Raw genomic sequence first — 16,991 nt, forward strand, 5'->3', positions numbered from 1 at the left:
GGAAGAGAAGAAAGGTTTAGGAGTTCTGGTCTCGTAGAGGCTTTTCATTCAGAAGAGAGACCAGGGGTGGGTAGGGTTGGGAGGTTATTTGCCGCTTGGCTCGGGTGAAAGGACTGCAGAAGAGGTTGGAAGGGATTAGGAATGCCCTAAGTTTCATTCCGAACTAAGACACCTAAGGCAGGGTCCGAAAGAGATAGATTCCTTGGTGCCGGTGGATCCCATTCCTCGTACCTTCTCTCATTCGCTTCTATTGCCCACCTGGGTTCGGAGGAAGGGACTGGGACACGAGATGGGGACGAATCGATGGCTTCCACTCGTTCTTCAAGGCTTGGATCATAATCAGAAGATGGCAAAGGATTAATCTAGTACCTGGGGTCATTTCCTTCATTCCCTGTTCCTGGTGTATACACACACTTTTAAAAAAAGAAAAATTAATTAATTGAGGTTTATGCCTCAATGCACCTTGAGGCTTACGCCTTGCCTCAAGAACCCAAAATGCCTCGAGTACGCCTTAGGTCTACTATTGAAAGTGTGTACTCTTCTGCTCTTTTAGGAGAATCACTAGCATGAAAGGAATGAAATGTCTATCAAGATTCATGTTAAGGGGTGGCAGATTTTTACATTGGCTGCCAACCTGATACAACTTCCGTCCTTAATCCGAGCTTGGGACAGGCAATGTATTGTAAAGAGGACAACACAATATGAAATACGTATTGCTTCTTTGTTTTTATAGGTAATAAAATTTCATCAAGAGCTAGAAAAATGTGGTCTAGATGACCAACTAGGTACAAAAGAGGAAAATAAAAAAGAAAGATACTAAAAAGGAAGAAACACGTGAAGAGGAGACTAACTTTTCATAGACAAATCACTTGTGGATAATTACAGTAAGAGAGATATAGCTGCAAATAAAAGAACATACCGAATGTGTGATATTTTCAAGAGAATCCACAATGCAATGAGAATAATCATAACTTGGATAAATACACCACTTGTCTCCTGAATGTGGATGGGGAGTAAACTGGATAGAGGAAATCAAGTAACTGAAATATGAGTCGCTCAGTGAATTTAAGTAAGAAAAGGGTTACGTCTCAAAAAAAAGGAAGGTTATGAGTGCACACTTGCCTTTATACGATACGCGATAAGATCATACATATTATAATTATCACTCTGCATGTCTTGCTTCATTCTAAGTGTTGCTTTGCCTTCTTCAATCATTCCTCGTCTCATTTCATCAAACAGCTTCAATGATTCTGCAACTGGCCTGTCCCTCCAAGGACTGTTCATCTTTTTCTCCCTATACTCCTTTATCTCATCAGAAGTCTGAAAAAATAGCCACATTTAAGAGAATGATTTAGTTTAACTATTTTCAAACAGGTACAAGGACAAAACATCGTGAATGCAAAAATTGCATATCAACATAAAACCATTAGCATGTAGGTCGGGTAAAAAATTAATTGTGCTGCTCCTAGCAACCTGGTGATCAACATAAGCATGGCCTCTACGTATCAGCTCCACAGCTAGATCATACAGATCTTGAAAATAATCACTAGTGTAAGTGATCTGCAAAAATCCAAAATTTGTCAATTATTGCCAAAGCACAGAACAAATAGTTAAGCATGAGTAAAAAGTATAGTTGCCAAAAACATAAGATCATACCTTGAAAGGCTTCCAACCCATCCATTGGACAATTTCTTCAATATGATCAATATACTCTTTCTTTTCAGCCTCAGGGTTTGTATCATCATACCTAGAAGCCCCAGAGAAAAGTACTAAGCTGAGAAACTAAAGCAATTTAGACTTCCAAAAAGAGAAGGTAAAAAAAGAAAAAAAGAACAGGGGCCAATATTTGAATTACTGCAATCTCTGAACCCGAGGACATGTATCTAATTACTAGAGAAGAACAACTGATCCTCAAGCTTGGTGCATGAATACTTTATTTACCAATTCATGAAATATGTGATGAAGGCCAATATTACAGCACCAGTTAAAAGGAGCAAGTTGAAGGTTCTAAAAGGGAAAAAAGAAGAACCAGAAGAACATGGTTTGAGGTAGTGAGAGCAGATATTAACACACTTGGAATAATAGTGGGCATAGATTTCTACATAACTGGATGGAGGACCAGAATCTGTTCAACTGACATCAAATTTTTGGGATAAGATGCTCTTAATGATGACTATTATTATTTACATAATAGTAACTTCAAGATCTCTCTTCCTGAAAGAAAAAATGATGGGATCCCTATCTACAGAAGACGTGAATAGGGTTTGGCTTTAGAAAGAATCGAATGGAGGAACAAAATTAATTCATCCGATCCCAAGTTTGTGGGATAAGGCTTTTATGACAAAAGAGAACAATAATCACAATATATCGATCAAGAGAAAAACAGGAAAGTCGGTCAATATAAAATAATATCCCATGCTCCACAAAAAGCATCGTGAGTGAGTACATTGAAAAGGCCAAGGAAATTGAAAATGGTTGAAGACGTTATGTAAACTTTTTAACAAAACAAGTACACTTTCTTCACCTTTATTTATTTCCATATCAGTCAGTCATGTGAAGATTGCAAGGAAAAATCTTTCAAAATCAATGTTCAGGTAAAACGCTACATAGTTCTTCCCAATGCCCATGCACCCATGTTCAGATAAGATCAGCTCAAGAGAGACCACAGAGATTTCCTATCCTGTCTGCCATACCAAAATATTTTTTTTATTTTCTAGGATGCTAGCAAAAATAGAGAACTTCTATTGCCACACCAACTTTTACTAATGCCACCCCAGATGTGTGCTAATTCTTTGGTGATTTACATATGAATTGGGTGGCGTTAGCAAAAGTTATTGTGGCAATAGAATCCCTCCAAAAACAACATTTTACTACAATACAGTTTTCATGAGTTGAAACAAGCAAGATGCAACTAATAAAACATAGCACAGAGGAACTTTAGAAAGAAGAACAACATTTTACTACTATACAGTTTGGATCTTGTTGAACGATATAGAAAGAAAATGGCAGGGGTAAGAAAATGAAGCTAAGAAGAGCAATGCTTACCTAAGGTAACAACACCCATCTCTCTCTTTTGCCAAGCCAAAGCTAACAAACATAGCCTGTAAAACTGATATTAGATAAATGCTAAAAAGTCTCAAAGAAAATAATGGATCTGTAGCTTTCTTACTAGAAGACGTTATTACCTTGGCATGACCAATATGTAGGTACCCATTTGGTTCCGGTGGGAAGCGGGTGAAGACTCTACCTCCTGTTGCTTTCAAATGTTTTTCAAGTGTTTCCTTCGTATTGCAAACTCTCAATACAGGGCGGTCGCTAAAAAATATTTCAGTATGCACCTGATAATCCACAAAACATATATCATCTCGCTTTCATCAAAATTCAAGCGAGGAACACAATAATCATACTAAATAAGAAAGTAGTTTAACAATATCCATCTTCAAGTTTTCATGGAGAATCATCAATGGGGGTAAGGTTCCAAAGGAAGTACATTTGCACATTGAAATGGAAAACAATGAGTTTGTATATGAACACCTAAAGCTATGGATCAGCCAACAGATTGGACCAAAGCACATGTATGAGCAAACAAAGACGAAGAGCATTAGAGCTTAAATTAGTACTGCGACATTACATTTACATTTTTGCACCAGCCAATGAACGCTTGAACATTCAAAGTTATATTAAACAGAAGATTGAAAATCAAATACCTTTAAATTTTCCTCGGGTTGAGGAAATATTGCAAAAGGGTTAAGTTCTTCTTCACAAGGAGCCACTAAAGGAGTATCGACAACAGAGGTTTGATCCTAGAAAGTTTGAACAAAAGCAGAAAGAAAAAAAACAAATGGAAGTAAAGGTTAGACATGAATGAAAGAAGCAATATTTTATGAAGATGAGTGGCAACAAGCCCCTACCTCTGTTTTAACAGGCTTCTCTTTCTTCCTCCTTGAAGGCTTTTCATCATCAGCTGCAGTTCTCTCACCAAGTAATCCATATAACTTCCCATCTATTACGTGCTGTAACAAACGCAAAGCACAGCAAGCAAAAGAATTAAGAAGAGTGGGAAAAAAAAAAGCAGCTCAACGTTATTTAATATACCAGAAGAGGTAATAAGGTGTTAAAAAAAAAACCTGATTACCTTAACAATCTTTGGATCAGCCCAGGGGTGTATCTTCCGAACTTGCGCAAACAGATCACCAACTAGAAAAGGAAAGTGAGACACGAATGTCAGATTTTTTTTATAGGTGACTGAATTTTGGATTTCAAAGTATCAACTGTAGAAGAAAGTTTCATATCAAAGACGTGATACATGGATTCGTCCAGTACACAGGAGTGTTGAGAGTCCATATGAATGGCCATGGATTCGGTAGCAACTTATTTTCGTTTTACTACTTTAAAAGAAAATTTTATATCAGCAATCCATCACAAACCACACTCGGTCTGTGATCGGATCAAGAGGGAGAGAGATTAGGAATAATAGGATTACTATTCACGTAAATGGACCATGAAAGGGAGAAATAAAAAATAAAAATAAAAAGATATTTCTACATGGTTGTCTTCTCATTGAATTATCTCCTAATCCGTTGTTGATTTCCCCCTAAGCCTTAACTGATTTCTTCATTTTATTTCACTGATTTCTCAATGACTCGCACGCCCAAGGGGAAAGGGGTGGGGAGTTGATTTTGATGAGCACATCAAAAGTTTAACACATCCCAATCAAACCATATAACACCTCATCTAGGCCCATTAAAGCAAATCTTTGCCACCTCAATATTTTTTTTCAGATAAAGATAATTACTAAGAGAATGGAGGTCGAGCAACCTGCCAGAAGATTACAGTAGCTAAAAGAAAATATTAAAAATAAGGGAAAAATAATCCCTCCAAAAAATCCTCAAATTCAACTAGCTAGAAATCATCCATCAGGTTTTTTTTTGTGCAGGACCAACAAGAGGTAGGCCAAACATTCGTGCAACCAGTAGGCCTGAAAGAGCATGCCACAAAGTATTTTGGGTCCTTGGGATTCATAAAAAATCAGAGAATCATTTTAGGAAGCTTTTACTTAGATCCAAACTGTTAGACTGTCTAAAGATTAGTGAGTTGTGTTCCCAAGGACCATCATGCTTATCCTTCTAAACAGGAATTTTATCTATGATGAACGCCATATATTTAAAGAATCTGTGTTTGTGGAGTTGGAAATGATGGGACCAACATTCTCATTGATTAATAAATTAACATAACTTATATGACACGCATGGTTAGTCTCATTATTACAGTATTTCTAATATAAGAACACTTCTTCATGTTAAGTGGGAAATATCCCGATCAATTTAAACTGTACAAATCAGGGACCCTATCTAAAAGATCTCCTAGATGAAATATTGTCTCCACCGAATGACCTTAGACATCAATTGCATTGATTCACGAAGTTCTCCTAGCTGAAATTCATCCCACTGCTTATCAAAAAAAAAAAAAAATTAATAATAATTCATCCCACTCAATGATCCTAGCCATCCAATCAAATGCATTGATTTAAGTTTTATGTTCAATTTTCTATTTCCCTCGAAACTCAAATTAACGTATACAATTAAAATAAATTAAAAACTAAAATATACACGAGTACTTGAATCTTATTTTTCAAAATTTGTTGAATTTGCGATGAACGAAGATGTTGGTTCTAAGACTACAACAGAATTATCAACAACAATGAATATCACAGAAAATAAGAGAATTCTAATAAATAAATAACAAATAATTCTCAGTATTTTAGTCCCGCGGGATTGAATCTAAAATATTAAATTGAGGGATGAGGGATCTTATGGAAGATAGAACTTCCAACTAGCCTAGGGTATTAATCTAACAATATTTGGAAACATATAGAAAAACTAGGATTCCTAAGGTTAATTCTAGGGTTTTAGATTATTAAAAAAATTTAGGTTTGGTTAGTCTAGACTTCTTGTAAATTATTGGACGGCAAGTAGAAATGATTTTGGGAGAGGTTTATGGAGATTTGGCTACGTTTTTTGGGACTGGTTTGCGCTGGGAAACATGTATGACTTGGGAGAGGATTTGGGAGGTTCAACTAGGTGTAAGGACTCTAAAAGAGGATGATTAGAACTGATTTAGTGTTTAGAAACAGAAAAATTAAAGAACCTATGGCAGATGTAGAAGAAGAAAATAAGATCTGTACCTGAAATAAAGAAGAAAAAGATGGAGTAGATGCATGTATCTTATTCACCAGGTTGAATGCCTCAACATTCATGCAAGAAACCAGAAAATTCTGTAAATGTTATTCTAAAATTTTTCTAAAATAACATAAAGATGTCTTTAAATACTTAAACAAAATCTTGAAGAGAAAAATACCTAACCTACACTTTAACTTAAAGATAAATAATAAAAATACTATAATTTTTATAACTTTATCTCTCCTAAATTTACAACCCTTGTCTTTTTATAGTTACCAAACTATCCCAAACATCTATACTATGATCATGGGCTAATAAACCAAAAAAATAACTCAAAACATAAAAGCAAGTCCAAAATAAAACTTCAAAATAGAATACTAGATAAATTCTAAGCATTATAACATTATTGCTATGTGTTGGCCATTCTAATTCATCAAACAAGTCCTCCTCGATCTAAACACAGCCCACATGCACTCTCCAATGTAGAGTCTTCAAAAAATTCTGCACATGGGGTCTTCAAGTCCTCTCAGTAACTATCACTGATCCACAAGGAACGTTGACCTGAATATTTAAGTCATATCTCAAGGAAATCAATCATCATAATTTTCATATCTTGGGGGGTTTATATATTAAGATTAACCAAATAGGAAAAAAATTATAAGAGTTGATTTTAATAAATCTGATGACACCATTAGTCCGTATTGAAAAATGAACCAAAATAGGCTATAAGTTCGTTAAAATCGAAACTTGGGACATAGAGTTTATATGTAAAAGAAAACAAAATACTAGAATTAGGGAAAATTTACAGGTTTTTATTTTCTTCTCCAAGAATAAACCCTAAAGAAAAACCTTAGCCTCCTTCCCCCTTCATCCTTGGTTTCCATCTGCTTGGAGGTTCTGCTAGGCTTTGGCGTAGAAGAGAGAATCGATCAACTCATCACAAGCTTCAAGGGGAACTAAAGAAGTGAAGCCTTTGATCACTTTTGGGAGTGAAACATCCAACTCAACTCAATCTCCCACGTTCTTCGTGGACTTTATTGTTGTAAAGTGTCTAATTTCTTATGGGGGAGTGTGTTTGCATCATTTTTGGTGTGAATGTATGTATGAGGATATACTTGTAAATCTATAATCTTCTCTTCATCTTAATAGACAAAGGCTTGTAGGGTCATTGCCCTAAGCATGTTTTTCCCAAATAGTAAAGTTGGTATTAGAGTTAGGATTTCCCTTGCTCCTTTTTTGCTGATGTCATGATGACATAAACCCTAGTTAGCCCCAAGACTCCATTGATGAGTGCTTCCAATGGAGTTTCATCCCCCGAGTCTCATTCATATCTAGATTTTGAGGTCATTTGATGTGTTTTTCGAGTAGTTGCAGGCTGTGAACTCATCATCCACAATTTGCATGTTTTGTTAATATCTCTTCATCCAACTCTCTGATTTTCAAACCCCTTGAAAGGGTAGGTCGTTTTTGTCTCTAAATCACATCTACAACCACTGACCTTTGGATCATCGAGGTTTGATAGGTTTTAACCCTTCTTTTTCAGTTTCTACTCTTAAAAACCTATTTCTTCATCGTGTTCTGTAGTTTTTGGCTTGTGAAATTCTCTTTGGTTGTCAACATCTTGCTCCTTGATTCTCTTTGGTTGTTAGCTTCATCTAGGATCCAACAGCTAGTGTTTGTCCATTATAATAGTTGTTTTTTGGTGAAGCTCCTCTGTAATGGATTCTAAATCCCTTGTTTCTCTCACTCTCTCCAATCCGATTACTAATTCTATCACCAATTTAAAATTCAATGGTGATAAATGCATAGCATCGAGCTATTAATCTTTACATTGGGGGTCAATCGGAGATGGGTTATTTTACAGGGGATACTCCTCGGCCTACTATTGATGTTGGTGCTATTGCTAAGTGGGATTCTGAGAATTGGATCATTCTGAGTTGGCTTTTCAACTCTATAAAGTCCCAGGTTAATGTCAACTATATTTTTTTATAAGACTACTTATCAAGTGTGGACCTCACTTTCACAAACATATGCCTTAGCTGAGAATGATGCGCGAATTTACCAACTTATTCGCGAGTTAGCTACTTTTCAGTAGGGAGACGGTTCTTTTTCGAATTATTACAGTGCACTCCAGCGTCGTTGGGAGGAGCTAAGTCAATATGAGCCTCTTTCCGAACTAAACCTGAGTCTATTAAGATTGTTGCTAAGCGAGTTCAACATCGCCAGACCTATAATTTTTTGGGAGGTCTTCGCACTGAGTAGGAACAGTTGAGCACTCAAATTCTAGCGACATCCCAGATTCCCCCACTTTGCACCAGTTTTTAGCGAGGAGCATAGTCATGAAGTTATGTCTTCAGGGACTTCCTCAGTTGCTCCTCAGGATCATATTGCTTTTGCCAGTGCCTCTCATTCTCCCATTTCTTCCTTTGTCGGACGTGGTCGAGGGAATGATTGAGGTCGTAGTGATCGTGGTCGTAGTCGCTCCAATATGATATGTTCTCACTGTGGTATTGCAAGGCATGACCGTGCTCAATGTTATCATCTTCATGATTATCCCGAGGGCTACCGTTCTTGTTCTACTATTGTTGCTACCAATGATTGTACAGTTGTTGATGTTTCCCAACTCGAGTCTACCGTTGATGCTTTGAGCTTGATGAAAGCATAAATGGAAGAATATATGTGTACCACTGAGTTACTTTATGTTGAGATGTGACTTCCATTACAGCTATTGTGGCATCCTCTTCTACAATTGACCCATCCTCCTCCGCAACTTCAGGTATCCATGATTCCTCAGCTTATGCAGTCACTGCTACATCATCTCCAACTCAATGAGTCATAGACTCAAGAGCCACTGACCACATGGCGGGTGAGTCACAAAGTTATTTCTTATATTCTCTACCTTCCTCTCCAAAAAAATGTTTGCTTTCGTAATAGCTTTTCTACACCTGTCACTGGGATAGGAACCATCCCTATCTCTTCTCTCTCTTTGTCTCATGTTCTACATGTTCTTCATTTTTCGACTAATCTTCTTTTTGGCAATAGTCTTGTTAAACACTTAAATTGTTATGTTATTTTTTACCCTACTAATTGTGTTTTTCAAGACATGTCTATGAGTAGGATTGTTGGTAAGGGTGTCATGAGAGGAGGCCTATACTACTTGGACACTTGTCCTTCAACTTTTGCTACTGTCGCCGCTACTGATAGCGACCCTTCTATTTTTTATCCTTTTTCTATTGATGCTAATATGGATACTTTAAATTTGTGGCATGCCAAGCTTGGGCATGTTGGCTTTCAGATCTTATGTGGTTTAATTACAAAATTTCGTACTCTTTGTTCATCATCTAAATTTCAATGTGCGATTTGTGAACTCACTAAACATGTTAGAAATGTTTAACCTTCACACATGCATTGATGTAAGTTCATGTTTGAGTTGGTTCACTCTGACGTTTAGGGTCCTTCCCTAACCACATCTCTTGATGGTTTTTGTTAATATGTTACCTTTATTGATGACTACTCTCGCGCCACTTGGGTCTACCTTATGAAATCTAAGGATGAAGTTTTTTCTAAATTTCGAGAATTCCATGCTATGGTGTCCACCCAATTTGGTACTCCGATTAAAGCTCTTCGATCCGATAATGGTGGTGAGTATTGGTCCACTCCCTTTGTCCACTATCTTCTAGACCATGGTCTTATCCATCAATTTACCTGTCCTTATACCCCTCAACAAAATGGTGTTGCTGAACGTAAAAACCGCCATTTGGTTGGGGTTGCCCGCTCTTTGTTACGTGGTATGCAGATGCCTAAGACCTACTGGTCCATGGCTATTCTTACTGCATGTTTCCTGATTAATCATATGCCTTCTTGGATTCTTCATGGACATACTCCATTCCAAACACTTCATCCCGAGTGTCCCATTTTTCCTATTGAGTCACAACGTTTCTTTGGTTGTATTGTTTTGTTCAGGTTCTTTGTCCTAGTCGTCACAAGTTAGACAATAAGGCGGTTCGTTGCATTTTTGTTGGTTATTCTAGTATGTCTAAAGGATATCATTGTAATGATCCTACATCTTGTTGGTTCTTTACTTTCATAGATATTACTGTTTTTGAGGATGTTCCCTACTTTTTCTAGCAATCCTTTTATCCCTCTTGTATCCTTGTCTTTGCACGTCCAAGTTGATCTTCCTCAAACAAAGAAGTATCTCACTTTTGTTTGTCGCAAGTGGCATGGTTCCTTCTCTCATGCACTGCCACCACCTCTCTCCACGCAAGCACCTCTGGTAGGTCTTTCTCACCCTATTACTGCACCCACAACTTCTCTTATTCCTACTGATACTATTAGTTCTACTGATACTTCTGCTCTTGAGTTGCCTATTGCTCTTCGTAAGTGTGTAACCCATTTCCCGCTTGCTAGATATGTTTCTTATCAGGTTGTTTCTATTCCTTATCGAGTATTTCTTTATGTTGTTGACTCTGTGATTATCCCACATACGATTTCTGTTGCTCTTGCTAATCTTGCATGGAAAACTACTATGCTAGACGAAATGACTACCTTGCAAAGTAATCAGACATGGGACATGGTCTCTCTTCCTCCTGAGAAAAAAAACAGTGGGTTGTCGCTGGGTCTTTACTGTTAAGCATAACTCTGATGGTAGTATTGCTCAGTACAAAGCTCGTCTTGTTGCTCGTGGTTTTACACAGACTTACGGCCTTGACTATGATGCCACCTTTGCTCCTGTGGCAAAGTTTACTTCGGTTCGTGTCCTTATCTCCATTGCAGCTAATCAGGCTTGGCCTCTTTATCAGTTAGATGTGAAGAATGCCTTTCTTCATGGGCATCTCACAGAGGAGGTGTATATGGATCCACCACCTGGGTTTCTGCTTCAGGGGGAGTCCACGAAGAAGGTTTGTAGACTAAACAAGTCTATTTATGGTTTGAAGTAGTCACCTAGAGCTTGGTTTCATAGCTTCAGCGAAGTGGTGATGAGCATGGATTTTCATAGATGTCACTCTAATCATACTGTCTTCATTCATCCTAGCTCCACAAGTCGTACCATCCTCATAGTCTACATTGATGACATTATTCTCATTGGAGATGACTCATCCTTCATCACTTATGTGAAGAAGGAACTAGGCCGTATATTTGAAGTTAAGGATTTGGGCCCCTTAAAATATTTCCTTGGGCTTGAGGTTGCTCGTTCCAGGAAAGGCATTTTTCTCTCGCAAAGGAAGTATGCCTTGGATCTCTTACGCGATACCGGTATGATTGGTTGCAAACCGGCTACTTCACCTATGGATCCGAAGCTATCTCTACATGAGATTGAGGATGATCTTCTTCCTGATCCACATACCTATCAACGACTTGTAGGTCGGCTGATTTGTCTTACCCTCACACGACTAGATATTGCCTTCGTTGTGAATATAGTTAGTCAATTCATTCATGTTCCTCGTCCTACCCATCTCACAGTAGTTCATTGTCTTCTCCATTTTATCAAATCTAGTCCGAGCCGTGGACTTGTATATCATTCGCATGGTCATTTAGATCTCACTGCTTTTACTGATGCTAAATGGATAGGATCTACTTCTAATCGTCGTTCGACCTCAGGATATTGTGCCTTTCTAGGAAGCAATTTGGTTGCATGAAAAAGTAAAAAAGCAACCAATGGTATCTCGCTCGAGTGTTGAAGTTGAGTATAAGGCTATTGCTCATGGTACATGTTAGCTTTGGTACATGTTAGCTTTTTTGGCTTAGATCTCTTATTGGTGAGATAGAATTTCCTATCAGAAGATCTATGCCACTATATTGTGACAATGAAGGAGCAGAAAAGATTGCCTCTGATTCTGTTATGCATAATTGAACCAAGTATATAAAAGTTGATATACACTTTGTCCTTGAAAAAGTCCAAGATGGTTCACTTAGGTTCAACATGTCCTCTTATCAGCTCGCCGATATATTCACTAAAGCTGTCGAACCATCCATCCTTCAGGATGTCACTGTCAAGCTGGGCATGTTTGATGTTTATGCTCCAACTTGAGGGGGAGTGTTGTAAAGTGTCTAGTTTCTTATGGGTGTGTGTTTGTATCATTTTTGGTGTATATGCATGCATTAGAATATGCTAGTAAATCTGTAATCTTCTCTTCATCTTAATAGACAAAAGTTTGTAGGTTCATTGCCCCAAACATCCGACTCAACTCAATCTCCCGCGTTCTTCGTGGACTTTATAACTTGGATCTAAAATAGGGAACTTCTAGATCTTCCTAATAATTATAGTTTTCGATTCATTATAGTTTTCAATTCAAAACCCTATATCTTTGTTATAAATTAGGGAAAAACTATACCTTTTACAAAAATTCATGTTTAGAATTAGTTGTTTGGTGTATTTCTTATCGAATCTTATTTTGTAATTGATTTTTTTTTAGTCGGGTGAATTTGCAGCAAAAGTCGTAGAAGTTAACAAAACCCTTCTGCTCAGTCAACCCACGAAAGTTTGGTCAACCAATCAACAAACCTTGGTCGACCCACCCATCGCCCCATGTACAAAGTGAAAAGGGAGCAACTCTTGGGTCTGGTCAACCCACCCAAAGCCCCATGTACAAAGTGAAAATTCAGCACTTCTCAGGTTCGACAACCCAAACTTGTGTCGATCGTCCGACCTAGTGCGAATCACCTTAGAAGCCCATTTTGGTTCATGTTCTCAAATGTTTTTAGAAAAATAAATTTTAATATTCAAAATTTATTATAAGCTTTTATTTCAAAACGTGTACAATATTGGTTGAATTTGAAAAGAAAATGATTTGAATGTTAAAGTTCCAAAGAATCACATTATAGGTGGGATGACTTTGAATTTATAACAGAGAGTGTAGATTCTCTTTGGATAAGTGTGTTGGCGAGTAGATGTCCAGAGTTAACATTTACTTTATGTTATCGTAAGACGATGGTGCATATTTATTTATTGTTTTGTATGAGTAATGATAATGTGATCATTATTTATATTTGTTGTGTTGGGCGGTTGCATGGTAGGAAACTAGATATCGATTCCACACACTTTTATGTTAATTTTCATTTTATTTTCAAAAAGAAAAGAATATATATGTAACTATTTGGGATCTGTTAAAGAGTCTATGAATGCCTGAAAGGATAGTTTGTCATGTCATTTCATTTCCGAAGTGACATACTATCCTAGGATGTACGGTTGAGATAGTAAACTCCTATGTAGTATGAGATGCATAAGAGAGTAGCATCATAATTGAGATCCGAGAAGTTTCATTTTATCTTTACCAGTGAACTGTGTAATGTAAAGGTAGTTTGTAAACAAGTAGAAATGTCTTACGAGAATCATATGTTCGCCTAATAAACTTATATGAAGATGGCTAATCAATAATCATTAACAGTCTAGAGTAGTCGAATGTATTAACACTTTGTGAAAGGACCTATACCTTATGGTCACAGTCAACGGCCAACCTAAGCTGGATAAATGGTCACCCAAATGTAATAAGTGCAATGACCGGCCACAAAATCAGGTACTAACAGTGGAGTTCCATACTGGTGAAGTCTAGGATAATCGGATTCTGACTGGAAGGTATCTACTCATGATTCTCAACATTCTTATCAACTACACTACTATTTTTTGTATTTAATTCTGTTAGAAATGTCATGTGAATTATAATTAAATTATTTACAAAGTGTTATGTTTGCAACATTACTACATATAACTTTGCTCATATTTACACTAAAAAATCCTGCATGTGTTTCAAATGCTTTAGAATGATTGATTGTTTCATATCTAGGACAATCGGATCCTGACTAAGAGCTAACCAGTCGTTGCTCACCCTACCATTTCAGTTGCAAATTCACCTTCTATTGAGGAGTCTCTAGAGGAATTCCAGCTTGTGGGGCACACGGACGATCAGAGTCCACTCCCAAGCGAGTGTTGGAACTATTTCTATTAGTCCAATTGCAGTTTAGGTTTAGGGTTGTTTGCTTTATTTTTTAGTGAGAGAGTAGGATTTGATGTTAGTGAGAAGACTCATATATTGGCGATATTATGCCATTTCTTTCTACTATTATAGTTTGAGTTTAATATTTGAATACTCATGGACTCAGATACTTTGTGGGTATGTTGTCATGCTTATAATTCAATTTTACTATATTTCCATTTTTATGTTATCATCATAACTTTGTGTTGACTATTTATGTTATTATCATTTATGGAGAGTGTTATTTAGTGCCTTGGATTCTAGCACAAGATCATGAAGATTCCTGTTAGGATTTGGGGGCGCTACAGTCGTGGTTACCTCCTATGGTAATATTTAGAATGATGATCTAATGTCCCCATCAATTTGACCCTCGCACCCATGTCAAACTTCGATGCTCGTACTTGTCCATGCACCACAGATAAATCATGATGTGATTGGTTGTCATTTTTTCCACCATCAAACTCCTTCTAGGTTTTCAATATCTTACTTTCGTGACTAGTTTGCCATATTTCCTTTACAAAATCACAGGGATTTAGTTGTTTGATCACCAAAAATCTTTTTACATATATACATGCATTTTTTTACAAGTTCAAGGGTGAAGCAGGGTTTTGATCCCAACTCTGTGGTATTACCACAAGTAGACTTTACGACCTCACAAAGGTGGCACCTTCATAATACATACATAAGAGATGAATTTCTATTAAAGTAATAGGAAGAAACATAATGGGCCCATTCTTTTTACAAAAATCAAAAGCAGCTCTCCCCATAAATGTGAATGATACAAGCAACAATTAAACAATTAAAGGAGGGAAATACATGTGAGTAAAATTAGCAACAATATGGAATAGACTATATGCTAGAGCATATCAAAAAAGAAAGGAAAACAACATAAAGAAAAGAGTAATTAACCATTTCAAAAACTTAGTAGATGAGACATCTAACCATTTGTTCTATATCGTTGCTCTAAGATGGCATCCTTGTTCTCTTCCAAAACCTTAGCAATCGTTACTTCAATTTCTTCTATTGAAACATCCACTCCTGCTTGAAAGTAACGTGGAGTTAAAACAAAATAACCCTCAAGTCAAAAGATAAAACAAACATCGATTCCAAAAAGAACTTGACGATGATCTATACATAGAATATGCTTAGAGAAATAAATGTTAAGAAAAAAAAATTTGATAAGTAATTAAAATTATTTACAAGAGAAGATTGTAGAACATGGATTGCTAAACAAGCAAGGTAGTATCAATAAGTCTCTTGTGGAAGAGAAACTCAAATTTCACCCACTAGTGTTTGTGAGTTCAATACAAATGCACCCTAGTGTTCTTGATTTTGTTGTAGATTCATAGATTTGAGTCTATGTATTCATTTTATTTTATTTTATGTTTTGGTCTAGAAATTGTTTGGCACCATACCTACACCACAAGCTTCTTCAAATTCATTTAATTGAAATTTCTCCTGACCAACACTCCCAAGAAACAACAAAGCTGCTTCTAACTGAGCTGGAGTTTTTATCTGCAACATCATATTTCATCATGATTAGCAATTGTAAAGCATCTTATATAACCATTAGAGAACACAATTCGAATAATGGAAAGCCGCAGTAAATCAACAAATTGGTATATACTGGTTATACACAAAGGAGTATAACCATTAGAGAACAATTTGTTGTGTTGGCTACCGATAGGGTATGTATTGACTGTCAATGCAACCCAAAGTTCAAATTGTCCTACATATTCTTACCTTGGACGAGACAATGTATTCGAGCAAAGTGGGTCGATGTACAAGTGCATTAGCAGGGAATTTTGTAGCAACCTGTTTCACATAATTTTGAAAAATTATTTCACCTTTTATCAAGATTTAAATTAAATTAAATCACTAATAATAATCAGTTAATCAGCGAAAATTTTACCGAATATAAAAGATTTCCAATGGCCTTGCTACATCCGCTACTCACGGACGCCTAAAATAAAATAAAAACTCTGAGACAGAAGCTTAGGAACTCAAAAAATAAATAAATAAATGCAAAATTAAACTGTAAAATTTCGATACCTCGTTGATGACAGCAGTTAAGTTTGCGGTGACCTTATTGTTTGCAACAGTGTTACGTGCAGTTCGCTCATCCAAACCAATTTTCAGAAACAATTCCAGAGATTTCTCGCTGTTCTCTTCTTTAACTACCATTTTGGGGACTTGACTCACCTATTTGATTTGCAAAGAAAAAAAAAAAAATTCCTAAAACCCTACAAAATGAACTTCAAGTTTTCCAAGTTCGGGAGGTGGAGACGTGGGGTAGGGTTTGCAAATGCAATGCGTGGGGAAGACGTTCTAGGAGTTGACTCGTTCAAATGAGTTCGTGGTTTTTAAAACGAACGAATCGAATCGACTCGGGAGAATTGGGAGTTGGGACTGATTTGAAGCATAGTGACAAGGGTGATGCTTAAGGCAACCCACGGTTTTAATAAGGACAACCCGAACACTTGAAGGCTTATGATTTTTTTTTTAAGTTTTTAACCTTATTAGGGCATCCCATAAATATTACCTGATTAAAATCTTCCTCATTTTTTCATTCATCAGATTTGAATCAAGGTGGTGCTTTTCCGGCCCCAAATATTTTGACCAACTCCAATACCATCTCATTCTCTCTTCACCCTCATCACTCCTCATTCATTCCTTTTATATTCTCTACATCATATTATCTATTATTTATTTGTTAAAATCCCTAACTAAAGAAAAAAAAAAATTGGAAGACAGTGTACATGGAGTTGGACTTCAAACCCTTCATCCCAAAAGATGAATAATTTCATCTAATCACACTTTTCAATGTCAATGATAAATT

The 16,991-nt window shown here is 36.6% G+C and overlaps 1 protein-coding gene across 1 annotated transcript in view; it reads right to left on the reverse strand.

The window, feature by feature from the left end:
• Positions 1-16,505, reverse strand: part of LOC147381773 (glutamine--tRNA ligase, cytoplasmic-like) — a gene marked incomplete at its 3' end in the record, with an annotated part of 43,070 nt that extends 26,565 nt beyond the window's left edge. The window contains exons 1-14 of the mRNA XM_086429994.1: positions 16,205-16,505; positions 16,065-16,115; positions 15,896-15,967; positions 15,568-15,667; positions 15,095-15,190; positions 4,136-4,197; positions 3,912-4,013; positions 3,708-3,803; positions 3,186-3,338; positions 3,046-3,101; positions 1,657-1,747; positions 1,474-1,560; positions 1,123-1,320; positions 920-1,018 (exon numbers count right to left, since the gene is read on the reverse strand). Of these exons, the coding sequence (XP_086286120.1) occupies positions 920-1,018; positions 1,123-1,320; positions 1,474-1,560; positions 1,657-1,747; positions 3,046-3,101; positions 3,186-3,338; positions 3,708-3,803; positions 3,912-4,013; positions 4,136-4,197; positions 15,095-15,190; positions 15,568-15,667; positions 15,896-15,967; positions 16,065-16,115; positions 16,205-16,336 (1,395 nt within the window). The remainder of the gene's footprint in view (positions 1-919; positions 1,019-1,122; positions 1,321-1,473; positions 1,561-1,656; positions 1,748-3,045; positions 3,102-3,185; positions 3,339-3,707; positions 3,804-3,911; positions 4,014-4,135; positions 4,198-15,094; positions 15,191-15,567; positions 15,668-15,895; positions 15,968-16,064; positions 16,116-16,204) is intronic.
• Between the last annotated feature and the right edge of the window lie 486 nt (positions 16,506-16,991).

This window comes from Akebia trifoliata, unplaced genomic scaffold (assembly GCF_017979445.1).
Source record: "Akebia trifoliata isolate Shusen 1 unplaced genomic scaffold, ASM1797944v1 Contig00268, whole genome shotgun sequence".
NCBI classification, from domain to species: Eukaryota; Viridiplantae; Streptophyta; class Magnoliopsida; order Ranunculales; family Lardizabalaceae; genus Akebia; species Akebia trifoliata.